Source organism: Boleophthalmus pectinirostris, unplaced genomic scaffold (assembly GCF_026225935.1).
Source record: "Boleophthalmus pectinirostris isolate CB_2022bp ecotype Guang Dong unplaced genomic scaffold, ASM2622593v1 HiC_scaffold_6, whole genome shotgun sequence".
Lineage (NCBI taxonomy): Eukaryota > Metazoa > Chordata > Actinopteri > Gobiiformes > Gobiidae > Boleophthalmus > Boleophthalmus pectinirostris.
The window spans coordinates 32,281,141-32,300,395 of NW_026571447.1; the positions used below are offsets into that span (position 1 = coordinate 32,281,141).

At 39.2% G+C, this 19,255-nt stretch overlaps 1 protein-coding gene across 1 annotated transcript in view; it reads right to left on the reverse strand.

Annotated features, from left to right (window-relative positions):
• g6fl (g6f-like) overlaps positions 1-19,255 on the reverse strand; it is an 82,957-nt gene that overhangs the window by 40,243 nt on the left and 23,459 nt on the right. The window contains 2 exon segments of the mRNA XM_055163268.1: positions 7,494-7,757; positions 17,723-18,052. Coding sequence (XP_055019243.1) covers positions 7,494-7,757; positions 17,723-18,052 — 594 coding nt within the window.

Consider the following 19,255-nt stretch of genomic DNA (forward strand, 5'->3'; position numbering starts at 1 on the left):
TTCCCTCTCTCTGTCTCTCGATCTTTCTCTCCCTCCCCCTCTCCCTGGGTTTCTCCTTCTCTCTCCCTCTGTCTGCCTCCCCCTCTCTCCCCCTCTTTCTCTCTCTTTCACTCTCTTCTCTCTCTTTGCCCCCTCCCTCCTTCCTCCGGTGTCATCACTCTGCCCGAGCCCCCCGATACGCCGCGAGCCCCAGACGCAGTGATGTATTGGGGTGTCCACCGTGAACTCATCTGTGCTCCGGGAGACTTGCACCTGTCGCACCTGTCACATCCTCCTCCACTGCCTCCAATACAAAAAACCTGAATAATTTAGCTCCGGTGGGCAGAAGCGTCCTATGGTCCTGTGTGTGAAAAAACCCGCTGCAGATGAGTGGAAGGAGAAGAGGGAAGCACTGAAAAATGAAGAGCTAGATTCACTAAAATGACTTGAATTTTTGATATTTTAAAGCTGCATTATGTAACATTTTACCTGCGTGTCTCCAGGGAGCTGTTATTATTTTGCCCAGCAGTGATACTCATTATTTTTTTTCACAAGAGCCACATCGGAAGAGCAAAATCAAGAAGAAAGCCAACAAACGCCAACATACCAAGTGCCTTTTGCCAATGTGCATTTCTTCACATAAATTGGACATCCCACAAAAAACAAACACAGCCAATACATTTTCAATTAACACCATATTTACCTTAACACTGGGATGAGCAGAAGCTGGCATGCATTATTACTATTACTAATCTGCATAAATAAACTCAATTTAACAACGCAACTCGAGTCCGTACAACAAGGAAAAGTTTTTGTATTTCAGTTTGTGGGGTCAAAATCTGGAGTGACGAGCGCAAAAAATGACCAAATATGAAAACGTTTAAACATAAATATAAAGAAATGATTATAGCTCTGTATGCACAAGAAGGAATTTAAGTTTATTTGTTATCTGAATGTAAACTACTCTATATTTATTTTTGTATCTGGAGTAATGTGACGTACTATAAGAGTCTGGCAGAGGAACGTTATTGCTTTAATGGGATTATAAATGGGGCTATGGGGTAGAAAAGCATTGTTTCTCCCCACTCCTTTTCAGGATGATTTTTTTTTTTTTTTTTTTGAGATTATAGTTGTGATGAGCACTGTAAAATAATTGCCTTTATGTAACTGTTGATTACTGCATAATACTGTAATGCAATTTATAATTTACTGTATGACAATGCAATTTAACATTTATGGAAACATCTGAATAAACGTATCAATATTGTAACTTTAGAAACATATAAACCATAACCACTATAGGTATAACTTGGTCCACTAATGCAGTTAGAATTGTAAAGAAGGCCCACCAGCATCTGTAATTTTGGAGGAGACTCGAGGCTGCTGGACTAGGCCTCCCCGCTCTCATGTCTTTTTATGGATGTGGAGTGGAAAGTGTGTTGACCCAGTCCATCACAGTGTGGTACGGCCACTGCTCAGCCCAGGACAGGAAAGCTCTACAGCGTGTGGTCAGAGCGGCAGAGAAGATCACTGGATGTGACTTTAAACCCATTAGTGACATTTATGAGGAGCGTTGCAGAAGACGGGCCTCCAGGATCATGGGGGACCCCTCGCACCCCTCTCACCACCTGTTTGTTCCTCTGCAGGAGACTGAGGAGCATTAAAGCCAGAACATCTCGGCTGAAGTTCAGCTTCTTTCCTGAGGCTGTCAGACTTTTGAACAGTGTACACTGACTTCCTGCTTGGGCTGCCTCTCTATCTTGCCACGTTTTTACTTGTACTTGTCTAATGGAACTGCTAAATGTTGTTGTTTTTGATGTATTTACTTTTTAATATTGCTTATCTCTCTCTGGATCACTGGGCCTCGGGGAGCACATTTCGTTCTGTCATGTATTCTCTTGCATGCTTGAATGACAAATAAAGAACCTTAACCTTATACAGCCACATCAGCCTGTCTGAGTTTATAATAATGTGTTTAACGCAGTTTTGTGAACATTTGTTTATGTTTTACAGAAACAAAACTTAAAACCACATGGCTCATTTGCATAAACTATAAGCACTGAAAAAAAAACAGCTTTCCTTGTGCGCTGATGTGTCAGTTTCTGTCAAACTAAAGGACACGACTCAGTGGAATATGAGTGTTCTTTCTGTGACAGAGGATGTGCTGCTCAGGGTGAGTCTGTTCTCTCACGTTGGAGATGGTTCATGTTTTCAGAGATCATACGAGTGCAGATTGTACATGTGCAGGTTCATTTCGCTCACGTTATTTATGTTGGTCACTTAATTTAGATGATTTTAATCAAAAGCCAGTACAATATTTTCTAGTATTTTTTTGCGGCTGGAGTTGTGGGTGGGTTAGTTGAAAGCATCTGTCAGGTTCGGGTCGTTTAGACATGGACCAGAGCATCACTGGTTGCAGGTGTCAAGGTGCTCCCTTTAGAAAACACCATTAATTAAGCTTTAATTTATACTTAGTGTAATGCAGATGTTTGTATTGCAGTGTTCACTATTTGTTTGTCTCGCACATTTGAAAAAAAATATTGGCTGCATTACTATTTTTGGTAAAAGCTTGCGAGCCACCAATTAAAGCTTGGGGAGCCGCACAATGAGTATCCCTGCTCTACATTATCCACAATATCTCATTTAAATTTGTCTTTCTCAAAGCAGACAAGCAGTTGATGCCACAAGGCCAAGTTAAAGGTCATATCTGTGGAGAGGCAAGCCCGCCTTTTGTAATAAAACAGGTTTTTCAAGGTAATTTTGAGCAAAACACTTGAATAGAAGTAAAAAAAAAAAAAAGTTTATTGCTTTCGTGTGATAATATCTCAATGGAGCAGAAACAGGTTTTTGTGTCAGAAATCTCTTGAAACCAGTGAAATATTCTAAGGCAAATAAATAATTCATAGTATTCAAGTCAAAACCACTGAAATCTAGATTAATTCAAACTTCAAGTCATTCTAACCAAGACTAGATCTTCACTTTTTGTAGTGTGTGTGGGTAAATGAGCTGACAGTTTTCATCAGAATCACCTCAGAGTCCAGGCTCCGTGCCCAGTGGACTTGACCTTCGCTGACCTCCTGGAGACCACAAAAGCAGGTGGAACATGTGGTGTCGGTTTAAGAGCTCTTCACCTCTCGAATGAAACCGAGGCTGACAGAAACGTGTCCCACACATGGCTCTGATTATCTCATTTCCTCGTGCGGCAAAGATGTCACATCATATTTTCAGCTCTTTTGCGCTTGTGTCTGATATATAGTTGTAATCTACGACACACTTGGATTATTATGTTGTAAGTTGTACATTTTGAATCACAGTATTGACCTAAAATGACGTAATAAAAGAAACAAGTCTGACTTCCACGTTAGAAAATCGAGATGTCCAATGCGAGCAGATGATCACAACAAGATCATGCTGCCAAATCTTACACGTATGATTGACTAAGAAAATAAATTGAAGAACAAGTACGTACGTCACAGCGGGTGTAACTTGGTGTCAGTGAAAATGGAGGTTGATCACTCAATCACTGATTTAAGGACCTTTACTGTTGACCAAAATATATTCTAAAGTTTTGATTCATGAAAGTGTCCACCTTTGGCAGATATAACAGCTGAACACACTCGTGGCTCGTTCTTTTTACAACAGAAAATCAAACATTCTTCAGAAAGTTCTTCCCAAATCTGTCGCAGAAGTTCCCATAAATGTGTGGCACTTGTAGGTTTTTTTGGCTTTCACTCTTCTGTCCAGTTCATCCCAAACCAGCTCGATGGGGTTTAAGTCTGGAGACTGTGCTGGACACTCCATGTTTTCAATCTTATCCTTTTTCCTGAGGTAGTTTTGGCAGAACTTGGACTTATGTTTTGTATCTTTTATCTTCTTTTTTTAAACCTCTGTCTGTTCAGTTCTTACCTTTGTACCATTTCAAGATCTTCACTGGACTTGCACGACTTGAATTGGTAATAAATAACTGAAAAATTAGGGTGTTCTAAAACTTTTGACCGGTAGTGTACCAGGAGTGTGTTCTCTTTCATTCACATGTTTGAGTAATCCTTTATTATTAGTCTGTTTATATCTTCAAAGCTCAACGTGCTCTGTTCCACCTTGTGATGTCATGTAGTTTTCAAGTTAACAGCTCCTTTTACCTTTAGTTTAGCGGAGACTGGGGCTGAAATCATCCAAACGATTCTGGTGAAGGGGTATGAAGTTTTAAAACACAGATAAGCACTTCTTCTATTACCACATGTGTAACACTTGTGGTCAACAATAAAGAGGCTTCAGAGAGTCGATGTTTACTTCCATTTATTGCCATATGCACTGAAACACAAGAGAGACGTGTACAAGGGCGTAGGTTTGGTCTCAGCTTTAGTGGGGACATTATCAGCTAAACCCCCCCATATGTTTTATGAATTCTTTCCAGAAACACACAGAGTCTGGGCAGGTCCAAAATAAGTGAGAGGTGGTTTAATTTTTCAGTTCACAAATGTACATTTTGTGTCCATTGTCCTTCTATGATGATTCTTTAGCAGATAACAGCGATGTAGAAGTTTGTAGCAGATTTCCCTTTGCTTGTTGGTGATGAGATATTTGTGAGGTCATGTCCAAACATTTTTCCATGGAATATTGTCAGTAGAGTCGGGTTGCTCACAGTTGCACGAGTAGAGCTCCGTTTGGGAGGTGCACTTGTGGTGATAGTCGCTCTTTTTCTGCAACTCATTATAAGACAAGTTTAATTGAAGATGAAGCCAAGTAAGTTCTTTTGGAAAAGTTTTTCAAAGTTTGGTGGGCAGCGTCTTCACTCACGCCTGCTCAAGACGCCGCCTTCAGGTGCTGGTCCTGTCCTGCCGCTTCCCCAGTTTAGGCTCCTGGCTCCACTAATGACATCACTCTGTTACAGCCAATGAAATAGCGGCAGGAGTAACCCTGTCATCATATCACTGAATACATCTCAGAACGTCTAATAAACAAAATGTGAACTAAAACATGTTCAATTAATACTACTGAGTTTGGAAAAATATTGGTATAAATTAATATTTTTGTTTACTAAAATAAAATGGCACATATTGTTAGGGACTATTTTGTCTTCCCCAAATATTGATTGTGACATGTCCCCACTGTCCCTGTGCAAACCTACGCCCTTGCACATGTATTGTATGTCTGTTGTAATTAGGTTATACAATAGAGGATGCTTCTTGTGCACATTAAAAAATAAAATGTCTCTTATACAAATCTTATATAAAGTAATAAAAAATATGAGGTGGTGGAGCTTTCTAATCTATTATCATTCTAACACAGCATTACTACTGCAAGAAGAACTATGCAGAGTTTGTGTGTTAATATTGTGAATTAAATAAAACACAACTCCGGGTCTGTTTTTGCCGAGGAAACAACATTATAACATAGCTCAGAAAATAATGTAATAAAGGTCCTTGAAAGTCCAAACCGTGAGTTGCCAGTCCACACCTCTGCACTCAGCTCTATTGTACTTTGCAGCAGACTCACACCGCTGTGCGCTAATTTAACAGTTCTCTTACCTGAGTGAAAGCTGAGTGACAAAAGCTTTATGTTGTTGCCAGAATTAAATGATGTGAGCGTTTCTGATTTTCACCGCCCCTTCAGACACGATTTAGTTTCTGTCCTTCCAACTGAATTAACATCAAATTAAATCAGATGTTGCCTTTTACCTTACAATTACTCTTACTTCATAATAACACTTTTTTAATCTTACTTGAGTCATTTCTTGGACTACTGCTTTGTACTTTTACATGAGTAATACTATTTTGAACTACTTATACTGATGCTAATTGTAGGCACTGCTCTGTCTGAAGCTCTGTTAAGTTGCATTCAGACAGTGGCATCGAAAAACAAGCTGGATGATTTTTAGTTGGAGCCTTTGCGTTTGAGTCCAGAAGCCCTGAAGGAGGCGAGGAAAAATGCTTGAGGTGTGTCCAGGGTGTCCACTGTGGTCTGCTTGTTTTCACGGTCGAGAAACTAGCTTTAGTCTGTCGACCGTTCAACTGCAGATTTTTTTTGAAAAATAGCAGGTCTTGGGTCTAGTCAATAATAGAAATGATCAGGTTCCATATTTGGGAATTTACCTTTCAGATTTTTTGTTTTTTTGTAAAGTGCAATATAATTAAAAGGAAAACTTGTCTCTTGCCCCCCATCTGAGGCCCCATCCACACTAGTATGTATTCGAGTCGTTTTTGTTGTGGATGCAGTGTTCGTCCACACTAATCCGATTGAAAACGGCTCTAGAGACGAATGATCTAGTGCCGCCAGCTCCCACAAATTCATTTGAGTACAGATCTGATACAGCACTGCGTGGACGCCTGATACACTGATGTAGGTCTATGAGCCACAAAGTAATTCACTGCCAAAACACTAAGAGGCTAGAATATATGTCCATTCATATATATACGGTCTATGCGTATGACCTGCAGACGTATAATCTCTCAAAAGTTTAACATGAACCATCTCCAACGCGATAGAAGCACAGAACAGACTCACCATCAGCAGAACACCCCTCTGTCACAGAAAGAACACTCATATTCCACTGAGTCGTGTCCTTTAGTCTGACAGAAGCTGAACCGCATCAGCGCACAATAGCGAGCTGTTTTGAGCGCTCAGTTTATGTAAATTAGCCATGTGGTTTTAAATTTAGTTTCTGTAAAACGTAAACAAATATGCTCAAAGCTGTGTGGATAGGGAAGGCTGGATATGGACGCAGATCGTTTCCAATACGGTGATATGTTGATACGTGGATGTGTTTCTGTGTAAACAGGGTCTGAAAGTATAACATCACCACATTCTAGCATTTGAAAACCACCTCCGCTAATGACACAGCATAGATTTCTTGTTATAGTGTATGTAGCTCCAGAGTCTTTCTCCTTCTTCTCCTTCTTAATAATAAAATTAATGACATCGCTACATCACTGGAAAGTAGTTCCTGACTTGTTGACAAAGAGTGTCCGACGACAAAAGTTCAGCTTTTTCTCCTTCTGGCCTCGGATGCTCAGGACTCGCAACCAAAAGCTGAAAGTCTTACTCCAAATTCTCATCACTCTGACGCCTGAAAATGCGTCGCAAAAACGCAGGATGCCCTAGATGCACGTCCACATAGACTTGTAAATGGCATGTAAACTGGACACTCTGACACGCTGGTCTAAACTCAGCTTTAGACATTAAACTGAGCTTTGTTTTAACACAATATGACCATAAAGAACTGATTATTTCTAAACAGGTGAACTGATTTGTGCTGTTTTTCAGTTTGTCACTGTCAACTTTGAGCTTAAGGACCATGAATGCTTGTACTGATCATGGACTTTTCTTGAGTTTTCAGACTGTAGATTTAAGATAGTCTGAAAACTCAAGAAACTTAAGATAGTTCTCAAGATAGTTTTAGCTGTGTTAATAATATGTGCATTGCATTGTGTCACCATGGCAACTTCTAAACTAAACATTCCACCACACACATACATGCTGAACACCCCCAGCACGATGTATCAATATTAACTCACCCCCTGTGATGGTTGTGGGGGGCAGGCTGACGGGGTAGGTGGCTCTCACAGTCTGTTTGTTCTTGAGCAGGACCTCACAGGTGTAGTTCCCGGCTGACTCCGCCCGCACAGGTAAAGGGACGGAGGTGGTGATGGAGCCCGGGCTACCGTCCATGTGGAGGTGCACGCTCTGGTTGGGGTGAGTCCAGGAGGCTCTGAGGACCTGGGACAGCTCCGAGTATCTGCAGTCCAGCTCCAGCTCTGTGGACAACCTCCGGGCTTTTACTGGAAATAAGGAGAATAAAACAGCAGAGGAAAAATGTCAGAAGTTGTAAGGTCAAATGTAATGCTGGAAAGTAACTAATCACAAATATTTGAGAAGTTCACTTGTACGTCTAATTTTGTAGCATTTGAATCAGTTTTTTATGTTTACTCATTTCTACATTTTATACACATACAAAAGACATGGAATTATAGCACAAGAAAAAAGTTAAATAAATACTAAATATACAAGGTGTCCCAAAAATTTGACATCATTTCGTAGGCCTATAATTTAGGCAGTTCTTGTTGAAATAAACTCAAATTTTCACAAAATGTACAGAAACAGATCAAGATTTTATATCCAGTGTATTTTTGTTCTGTTTTCAGGTTGAGCCGTGCCGTTCGCTCCCAAAGAGAAGTTATTTTGCGTCTTGGAATCTGCTCACACACACTCACCCAAAACTGTGCAGCCTTTAATGCAAAATTTGGAAACACTTCACCAACTGGCAAAGAAATTTGGATTTGGTACCAAAAATTTAAAGAGGAAGGCTGCTTATCCAGGGCTAAAGGATCTGGCACACCAAACCGTCATTCGAGGAATCTGGGTATCCAAACTTGTTCTCCTTATGGACTTCTTGTTTTTCCATGAACTTACGCGACCTTCTCTTCTGATGTTGACGATGGTTTACCAAATCCTTTTTTGGATTTGGGTGAGTGTGTGCGAGCAGATACAAAGACGCAAAATGACTTCTCTTTAGGAGCGAACGGCGTGGCTCAACTTGAAAACAGAACGAACATAAAACATTAAATATAAAATCTTGATCTGTTTCTATCAGGGGTGTAATGATATCCAAGCCTCACAATATAATATCATCACGGTATGAACCTCACGGTACATTTATTGCGATATCGTGGGAAAGCTCACGATTCGGGATGTAACAATATCCAAATCTCTCAATACGATATTTTCATGATGTACATCTCATGGTACGATATTTATTGCAATATTTTGTGGAGGCTAAACAGCTAAAACTGTTAATATGTTACTTTTTCCTCTTAAAATGCTTCGACAAGACTTAATCCAAAGAATTAAGACTTAAAAGTGCTTAGAACTGTTATTTCTTCTTGTAGTCTACACTGAAATGGAGCAAAGGATCATGGTCTATGTAGTTCCTTCTGTCTTTTTTTAGCTATTGCTGCACCACAACTCTTAATTTAAGCAAAGAGACTTGTAATTCGATATATTGTGATGCTCCAAGATATTATTGTGAGAACTTTGACAATACGATATCACGATATTTCGGTTATTGTTATATCCCTTGTTTGTATACTTTCTGTGAAAACTTGAGGTTATTTCTGCAAGAATTGCCAAAATTATTGCCCTATGAAATGTCAAATTTTTTGGGACACCCTGTACATTATTGTTATATTAGTAGTATAGTTAGTAGAGTAGTAGTATAGTAGTAGAGTTTCATACATCTTACTTCACACATCTGATGTTTTTCTAGGTATTTTTGAGCTATAAAACCACCTGTAATCGAATAAATGTAAGATAGAACTGTTTAATGTTGGACTGATTCATCAGCCGGTTTCACTTCGTAGAAACCGTCTGACCTCACAACATTAGAATTCGTTTGCTTGACGGTAGGCGTGTACTTTTTTAAATTTAACCAATCGCTGCTTGTTCGTGACCCATGTTTTTTGTTTTCCCTCAAATGAAACAGAAACTGCACACCAAAGTTCTTGTGGAGGTGCAAATGCAAAGAATAGCAAAATAAAAGTGAAAAAATGCATCGCACACTCAGATGGCCAATGTCCAAAAGCTTTTTATTTTTATTTTTAAATAACGTTTTGGCAAAAAAAAAAAAAAAAAAAAAAAAAAAAAAAGCCTGTATTTTATTGTTATATTTTATATTCAAATCCTCAAAGTAGCCAACCTTTGCTTTGTTGAAAAATAGTAGTTGAGTTTCATCCATCTTACTTCATACATCTGATGTTTTTCTAGGTATTTTTGAGCTATAAAACCACTTGTAATTGAATAAATGTAAGGTAGATTCATCAGCCAGTTTCACTTCGTAGAAACCGTCTGACCTCGCAGCATTAAATTTCGTTTGCTCGATGGGAGGTGGGATTTTTTTTTTCATTTAACCAATCGCTGCTATTTGGTCGTGACGTATGTAATGCACCGCTAACAGGGGGGACTGGTATATAAAGTTTTTCCCAAATCCCGTAGGAAGAAGGGCAATAATGTCTTTCCCCTTGATAAAATTCACCAAACATTCTCATTGTTCCTGTTTTAAATCCTTGATCTTGGGAATCATTGCCAACATAGAATGTCTGACTCTTCGCTAATTGGCCGGTGCCTGAACTTGTATTTCTGAGGTTTTTGCAAACCGTCTAGTGTATTCTGATTCCTGACCTAGTCACTGGAGAGAAATGAAATTGAGCAGAGGCACTAGGTGGCGCCAGTTTTCCAGACAGAGCAGTGACATATTCATAGAAACAAGCAGGTGACGGACCCCCGACCAAAAAGTTACACAGTTCACCTTTAAAATATTTATTTTAGTTGGAAAAGATAGATTTTAGTCAACGCAATGTGTTAAAAAAAACAAAAAACACAAAGAAACGGAGTCACAATCCAAACACGTGTGAGTGTGGAGGAGAAACGCCGCAGAGACGCCACAGTTAAAGGGTAGTGTGTGAATACAGAAAAGGCCAAGGACGCATCAAGAGTAATGGTCTTAATGGGGAGGTGATATGAAAAACACAGAACAATGGCGCGCGGAGGGTCAAAATAATATATATTCATTAAAGGGATTGGCGTCTGATACATGTGCTGCAGGTGACTGATGCTGAAGTGTCTCATCAGAGCGAAATGAGAATCCATCGTAACGCAATCAGCCTCCGTAAACACACATGTACGCACACGCACACGCACACTCCAGCCATGATTAGAGTGATCAGAGGACCCCCTATTGCCGTGGTGGGAGGGCTGCAGGTATAATCACATATAATGACACCTGTAATGAGGCTGGGGTAAAAATATAGGTGTCACATATGATTACTGACAACGCGGTGGAAATAGGAAATCCGTCACAGGCGAAAAGGATTTAGATTCAGAATTGGGATTTGAGTACGTCTGACTGGAAATTGTTTAAAGGACTGATTACATAAAAGAGAATGGAATGTTTAAAATAATAAAAAAAAACAATACACACTAAAAATGCATTTAGACATTTAATCTTCAAAGGCCCATATGACGCTATATATTTTCTGATTTATGATGTAATTTTGTTTTGTTTTCACTCAAATAAAACAGAAAATGGAAAAATGCAGACCAAAGTTCAAATGCACAAACAACAACAAAATAAAAGTGAAAAAATGCATCGCACACTCAAATGGCCGATGTCCAAAAGCTGTTTTTTGTTTTTAAATAATGTTTCAGCAAAAAAAAAAAAAAAAAAAAAAAACCTTCGTCAGATATTCTTCTTTCTTGTTACTGTGGTCCAAAGTAAGAAAAATATCTAACGAAGGCTTTTTTTTTTTGGCGAAATGTTATTTGAAAATTTTAAAAAAGCTTTTGTTTTCACTCACACAAGTTTCACTCGCAAACCTTGCATTGTCGAGTTCTCAGAGTTGAGGACTTGCAACTCGTGACTTGGACTCGAGTCAGACTTGAGTCACTATTTTTAGGACTTGAGACTTGACTTGATAAAAGAGACAAAGACTTGGGACTCAACTTGGACTTGAAGGTCAGTGACTTGGGACTTGACTCGGACTTGAAGCCTGTGACTTGAGAAGACTTGATGCTTAAACTAGTTGATAAATTAAGTAGTTATTAAGCACTTTTAAATCTTAACTCTGTCTGTTCTTGCACTTTTGTCAAGACATTTAAAAAGAAAAAAACTAGCATAAAAAGCCATACCAAGGCGTTTTAAGGACAATTTAATTTAACATTCAAATAAATTGCAAAAATCTAAGCTATATATTTAAAGACTTGAAATGACTTGAAGCTCAAAGCAGACGACTTGGCCTTGACTTGACTTATGAGCCAGTGACTCGAGATTTGACTCGGACTTGCCCGTCTTTGATTTGGGACATGACTTGGATTTGAGGTCAAAGACATGAGACTTACTTGAGACTTGCAAAACAACGACTTGATCCCACCTCTGCGAGTTCTTCTCTCAAACTGAAAACACTCTATTCCACCTTGTGATGTCATGTGGTAATACAGGATGTGCTCCACTGTGTTTTTTACACCTTCACTAGAATTATTTGAACAATTTCAGCCAATTAATCTCTACTGAACAAAAGGCAAAAGGTAAAGCCGTAAATTACCAACTTACCAGACATCACAAAGTGGAACAGAGCATTTTGATCTTTGGAGGTGAAGACAGACAAAGGTCCTGTTTACACAAGAACGCTGGCGGGTAAAAATGTCAAAATATTTTATCGGAAATGCCTTTCGTTTAGACGGTGATGGCATTTTGAGAGCTTAAAAACACAAAAATCTAAAACCACCCTCCAGAGTGGAAAAGTTTAATACTACACTCTGCTGTAGTGTTTCCATCTACACCTCCCAAGACGCAAAACTCTGCTCAGATCTGCTCACGTCGCGTAAGTGTTTACGTCACATACATCACCACATAGCGTCACCACCGAGCCGCCTGGCAGGCAAACCCAATCGAATTCCACACACTTTTGCGTCACCGTATGCACGCAGATTTCCTCCTTAAAACACTCGTCTAAATAAATAAAATAAAAATAAAATAAAAAGTGAAGACGCCCCGCCACTTTTGCATCTTCTGTTCATCATATAAACGTGACCTAATAATAAAGAATTACTCAGACATGTGTGAATGAAACAAAACTCAACTCTGGGTCTGTTTTTGATGAGGTAACAACATTATAACACGACTTAAAGCTCACAAGGGTCAATTTTGCACAATGTAGTAATTTACTTTTGAAATATTTAATGGCAAAGTACAATGTCATCAACAGGAAAATCTGTACTCTATGAAATTACAGTCATATTCTGTAGTCGACGCACTTTAACCCAGGCTAGATTCAGTTTTTTTGCAGTAAGTCTGTGTGTGTGTGATTGTGTGTGTGATAGTGTGTGTCGGGAGGGGGCCGGTGTGGGAGCACAGGGGGACAGTGACAGTGAGGGATGGTCCTGGTCACGTCTCAGCACATGTGATGGATGTCAGCTTTGTGGTGATTAGTAAAGCTTCCCAAGGCCCCCCGTGACAGCACCTGTTTGTGAGTCCGCTTTGGTAAATACACTTCATCCTCTGCGTAAACACAGGCAGCAGGCTTTAGGCACAAGGCAACACGTTACTGCCGGTTTGAAGTGCGGGTGTGAGGTAGAACTATTTAATAGCTAGACCTTAATTAGACTTAATTAAGCATGAATGGTAAATGGTCACAGTTGTACAGCGCTTTTCCACCTTCAAGACACTCGAAGCACTTTTCATCACAGAGCCACTCACCCATTCACACACCCAGTCACACACACATGCAGATACGTCAATGAGCCATGACTATAATATCACAGACTTTTACAATACATTACATTTACAACATGTTAGACCAATGCCCAATGGTTGTGTTTATTTGCCGCTTCTTTCAAGTCAATGGTCCGAACATCTCAAATGTCCAGAGCCAGTGTTGGGAAGGTTACTTTTAAAATGTATTCCCCTACAGATTACAGATTACATACCCCAAAGTGTAGTTTGTAACGTAAAGTGAGTAACGTAATCTAAATACTTTAGATTAATTGATTTGCTGTAGAGAAGCAAAGACGAGGATCTTCACATAAGATGTTTTATGTGCTAAAAGAAAATTTTAAAAAATCCAGACTTTACTTAACCATATTAAAAATATTATTGATAGAAGAGGAGGAGACACGTCCGTGCAGCATGATTTAGTCCTGTTAAATCCTGTTTTAGACTTGGTTTAGTCCTGGTTTAGTCCTGGTTTAGACCTGGTTTAGTCCTGGTTTAGTCCTGGTTTAGTCCTGTTAAATCCAGTTTTAGACCTGGTTTGGACCTGGTTTAGTGTCTGGCAATGAGTGGAATTACCGAGAGAGAGAAAAAAAAAAAAAAAAAGGGATATAGCCCAAAATGTGAAAACAGGAAAAGACCACCATGTAATCCATTTATTTCAACAAAGTAACTGTAATCCAATTACCACTCATTAAAACAGTAACTGTAACTGAATACACTTACTCATAATTTGTACTCTGATTACGTAACTCTGGTACATGTAATCTGTTACTCCCCAACACTATCCACAGCTCAACTGTCTACAGCTGGCCCTTCTCCGTGGATACAGGAAAAACTAAATCAGTTCATTACTTCTGTATTCCTACTACTACTACTACTATCACTACAACTACTAATGCCACTAGAGGTGCTCCGATCGATCAGACACCGATCATTGATTAGATGATCAAGGCAAAATTAATGTGGTCGGTGATCTGCAAAACTGGCCAATAAGACGTAACGATCACCCACATAGATAATTAATGAGCAGGCGCATTATTGGCTTAAATTGACAGCAAATTCCATTGATTTTATTCATTCATTCATTCATTCATTAATCACTGCATTTATGTATAGTGCCTTTCAAGACGCCCAAAGTGCTTTACAGTTCGTTGTTCATTCACTCAACACTCAGTAGTGGTAAGATAGTATCACAGTCACATCTGCCCTGGGACAGACCGACAGAAGCGAGGCTGCCAATCAGCACCATCAGCCCCTCCAACCTCCACCAACACTCACACACACTCCACTTATCTTACTAGGCAATGTAAGTGAAGTGTCTTGCCTAAGGACACAACAACAGTTTTTGCGGTCTCCCGTCCAAGTACTACCCAGGTCCGGCCTCTGAGCTTCTGAGATCTGACAGGATCAGGTTTTGACAATGAAGCTGCAACAACTTTTGGATTTGGGTCAAACTTCATATCATTAACAGCTTATATTATTCTTTTCAAATAATTAAATGGTTTGCATCACTGTATCAAAGTCCATGAGATTAGTATCGCCCGGAATTGGTAATGGTAATGATCTAAATAAGGGTCCGGTCAAGTGATAACGGAGGGAAACAGGGACAGATTTTTTTACATTCAAATAGCTCTTATTCAGAAACTAGAGGGACTATTGATATAAGTAAAGTATCAGAATGTAGGAAAGAGTTACACTCCAACAGGGTAAAGTTAAACCTGTGATATTCTTTCAAGTTGTTGACAAAAAATTTTAAAATTCATGTCGGTAACGGAGGGAATGAAATATGCAGCACTTTTTGGGCAATAAATACAAACAGTGATAACTCTTGGTTCTCACTTACATATCCTTAACAAACTGGTTTGAATATTTGCTTCATATAGTTTTCTACCATATGGTACAAGATTAGGTTGAAAAACCTCTTACTTTTTGAGTAATGAGATTTTTTATGAAGAAAGGTCATGGTAACGGAGGGAAAATTGTGCAAGCAAGTAGAAGGTGCATGATTTTGCATAATTTGTCAGCTTTTTTCTTTAATATTACTTCAAAATGAAAGGAAACTATTTCTATAAAATATGTCAGTCCTTCCAAGCAAATTTTTATCATTTTAAATAATTTTTTTTTTGAAAAATCATGTACCTTCATCAACAGTTCAAAGATGGAATAACACAAGATATGATGAAATACATCCATTTATTTACATGATTTGCAGGTCTTTGAAATTTGGGAAATAATTTTTGTTCCATGTTTCATACATGGTCTGTTTAAAACATATGTAACTTTAGAACCAAAAATGGTACAGAAAAAAGGTAAACAGTTTCATAAACTAGAGTACATATGTATCTGTTCAATACATTTTTATATCAGATGCATTAACTTGAATTTTTGGCCTTGCTGTTTACTTCTGCTTGATCGGGCCGATAAGTTGAATAATTTTTTGATCAACCTCAAAAATCAGAACGTCTTTAATTACTACCAGTCACTTAAATTTGTTAGTTTTTTAGTACTTTTCAATTTTGCCATCATTTTCTGTTGTCATTGGTGTATTTTTTCTTTCGCAAAACATCAAAACTGTAGCATTTCTTCCCCTAAGAGTCTACTTTCTACTGTGTATCTATGCGTCACAAAAGAGAACATTTTCATTCCAACTACCCACTAAGATAAGTAAAAGACCAGAGCCCACAAGAATCCACTTATAATTATCACCAGAGCAAATGCCTGCAGCAACATCGTGCTCCAATTTGTGCCTATATTATTTCTTCTGTTTCGTATTAGCAGAGTTTAATGACTTTATTGGCAGCTCTGACCCACAATCATATTATTTGATGTGGTATTTACCTTTGGGTCCTATTCCCAGCCCGTAGCCAATAAAAACGTATTAAAATGGAACAGCAATTCTCCGTCCTTTTTATTCAAACACTGCATTTTATTTCGCTTGCCATTTAACCACAGTAGATAAGAGATAAGGAGACTATGATCACAGATTGTATTGTGTTGGTTTAAGATAGCCCGCAGACAGCTATGCAAACAACGTCAAGAATCCCTGTTGACTTTTGGTGCCATTTACTTTGATGGGCCCCTGACATAAACCAGGGACAGGGCCTCCTATGAAGTGATACTTAAAAGGTGGTCTCAGATAAGGTAATTCTCACTGTAGAAAGAACATAAAGACTTCAAAACCAAAAGAGCATACAGACATTTAAAGAATACAACCCAAAAGGCCTGAGTCCTGTGAGGGAATTGTAAATATAGTTTAAAGATTTGTTGTGTAGCAGTAAAGAGTACAAGAAAATATTATGCAAAATTGTGGTTTAAATCATGTTAAAACAGTTTACCCAAAGTTGCATTTTGATATTTTCATGTGTGTTTGATAGGGGTGTAAAGGTACATGTATTTGGTGCAGGGCTGTGCACAAGTGAATTCACGCAATTTGTGTGTGTTTACATTCCACCACTACATGTGCAGCTACACAGAAGACTCGGCTCTTTAATATTCACGAGGGAACTCGTCCATGATTGGGGTGGCAGTGTTTCCTTCAGCGCTTTAGGGCCTGGCTCTACTGCATGCGTATTTTGCCCTACACAAGAGTAAAAACTGCAACTTTTGGATGCGTAACTTTTAGAATGCATGGAAAGTGAATGAGGGCGGCACCACTGCGCGCACTATACGCGTGTCTGGGGCAGTACGTCCTGCGCACGTAGATTTCAGAAAATAGGATCCATACTATTTTTTAATGCTCTACACGAGCGTAGGGGCATATCCCCAGCAAAATACACAGAGAGCATGCATCTGTTGTTGTATTTGTGCGTTTACCATCAGCACAACGTGCTCCTGGGGCAGATCTGTGTCGTGTGAAAGAGCCCAGGACCAGAAATTGAAATTTACTTTTGAAATCCTCACATTTGCCTTGGTGAGCCTGTACAGAAGGTAAATACAATCCTGTTCAGCTGTTAGTTTCACTGCAGACCTGATACAAGCAGCTAAACGCCCAGTCAACTTTGATCTTCTTTCCCATTGACAAACACGGCGCCAGTGCAGCTGCCGGTGGAGCCGCCCCAGCGCAGCTGTGGTTTCGTGAGGTTATATGCGTAAACACTGACGCTTGCAGTGGAGCCAGGTCTTTATACTTATGGTGACTGCCTTGACAACAATTGCTTCCGCCTTGACCACGTCCCTAAGAACCACGTGAGTCCTCGCAAAACTACGGTTGTCGCTTGCTAGAAAAACAGGCATTCTGAATGTGAGCAGGGTCGCCTCTCTACAGATCTGACCTGTAACTTGGCCTGGTTTGGTCTCCATAAAGATAGAAAAGATTAATACCATACTGTGAAACATTCTAAACAAAGAAATAGCATCTCCATGGAGGAAAGTATTTGAAGGACTCTCCACCAGAAAAGTTACACAATGTACCTTTAAAGCTCAGAAGAGTCAATTGCATGTGATATAAAAACAAACACCAAAAGCAGTGTTACATGTTTTTACCTTTGACGACAGTGAGCACGGTGCGCTGGCTGTATCTGTTGTCATTGGAGTAGATGTCACAGATGTACATTCCTCCGTCTTTGAGCGTGGGCGTGAGGAGGTAGGAGAAGCTGCCGGCCTGAGCGTTGTACGGGGGTCCGGCCAGCTGGAGCCTCTTATTGTGCTCCGTGCTAGTGAAGCCCCTCCAGCGGTCGAACTGATGCACCAGCTTAGTGGCGCTCTGACGCGTGTCTGACGGTCTCCAGTACAAAAGCACGAAGTCTCCCGGAGGCTTGGGGCAGGTCAGGAGGAACACGGACTCGGCCTCGACCGCTGTGGAGATCTCATCACCTGTCAATGCAAAATAATCTAATGTGAAATGTATGCAGTGATTTACTCTACCAGTCAAAAGTTTGGACACACTTATTTGTTTATTTTTCTTTTTTATTTCCATGATTATTTGTATTTGCACTGGAAAATCACATTCAGAAAGATTTTATTTGGACAGTCGGCCTTTTCAGTCCTGGAATCTGGTCCCCACAGAAAATTAGGAACATGACCTCTACCCTGAGCTTTAGTTGATCTGTGAAACAACAACTTCTAGACAATCAGACAAGAGAAAATACAGCAAATGTCTCTGTCTTGTTGTGTTGGAATTTGGGTCTGTTGTCTTTAATGTATGTGCTGTGTGCGCATGACAACAGCAATATTCACTGATCTTAATCTCTTCGTCATGTGTGATGGACTGAAAGTTTTGTTCCTATGTCCTGTTTTTTGTCTTGCCATCAACCTGCCAATGAGACTACGGATGAAAATGAGCCTGCATGTCAAACTCTCGTCCATTTACTGTACATCAGGAGTCTCCAACCTATTTCTCGGGAGCTACCTGCACCTCTCCATCTCCTTCCAAGTAGCTCGCAAAGGGATTTCTGAATCATATGTATTTGATTTGATTAAATGCCTCTTACCACTGTAAATGTATGATTCAGATGCCTATATTTGTACACTAATAAATATAACAGGGTAACACTTAATAATAACAACACATTAATAAAGCATGAACAAAGACTTAATTAATAATGGACAAAGACTTAATTAATAATGATTCATGCTTAGTAAATGCTTAATAAAGGATAATTCATCTTCACTTTAGAAAAGCTCTCAAAAAGACTTAACTAACAGATAACAGCTGCCTGAATTATCATTACATTGCATTATTAGTAAATCATTCTCTCATAGCTTATTAATGATTAATAAATGCTCAAATGGTTAGTTCATGAGTAATTAAGTATGAAATAATTATGAGTAACTATTTACAGCACAGGCAAATTAAGTGCAAGTGCTAATTATGGTAGTAATTAAGTAGTTACTAAGTGTGAATCATTATTAATTAAGTCTTTGTTCATGCTTTATTAAGGCTAAATAAGGTGTAGTTATTATAAAGTGTTACCTATAACAGTTGTTTTATAGGCAATTGTATCCCATCTAAGGCTCTTATATTTACTCCATTTCTTATGACTGCTAAATAAGTTGCTCTCTGGCATTTTCATTTTG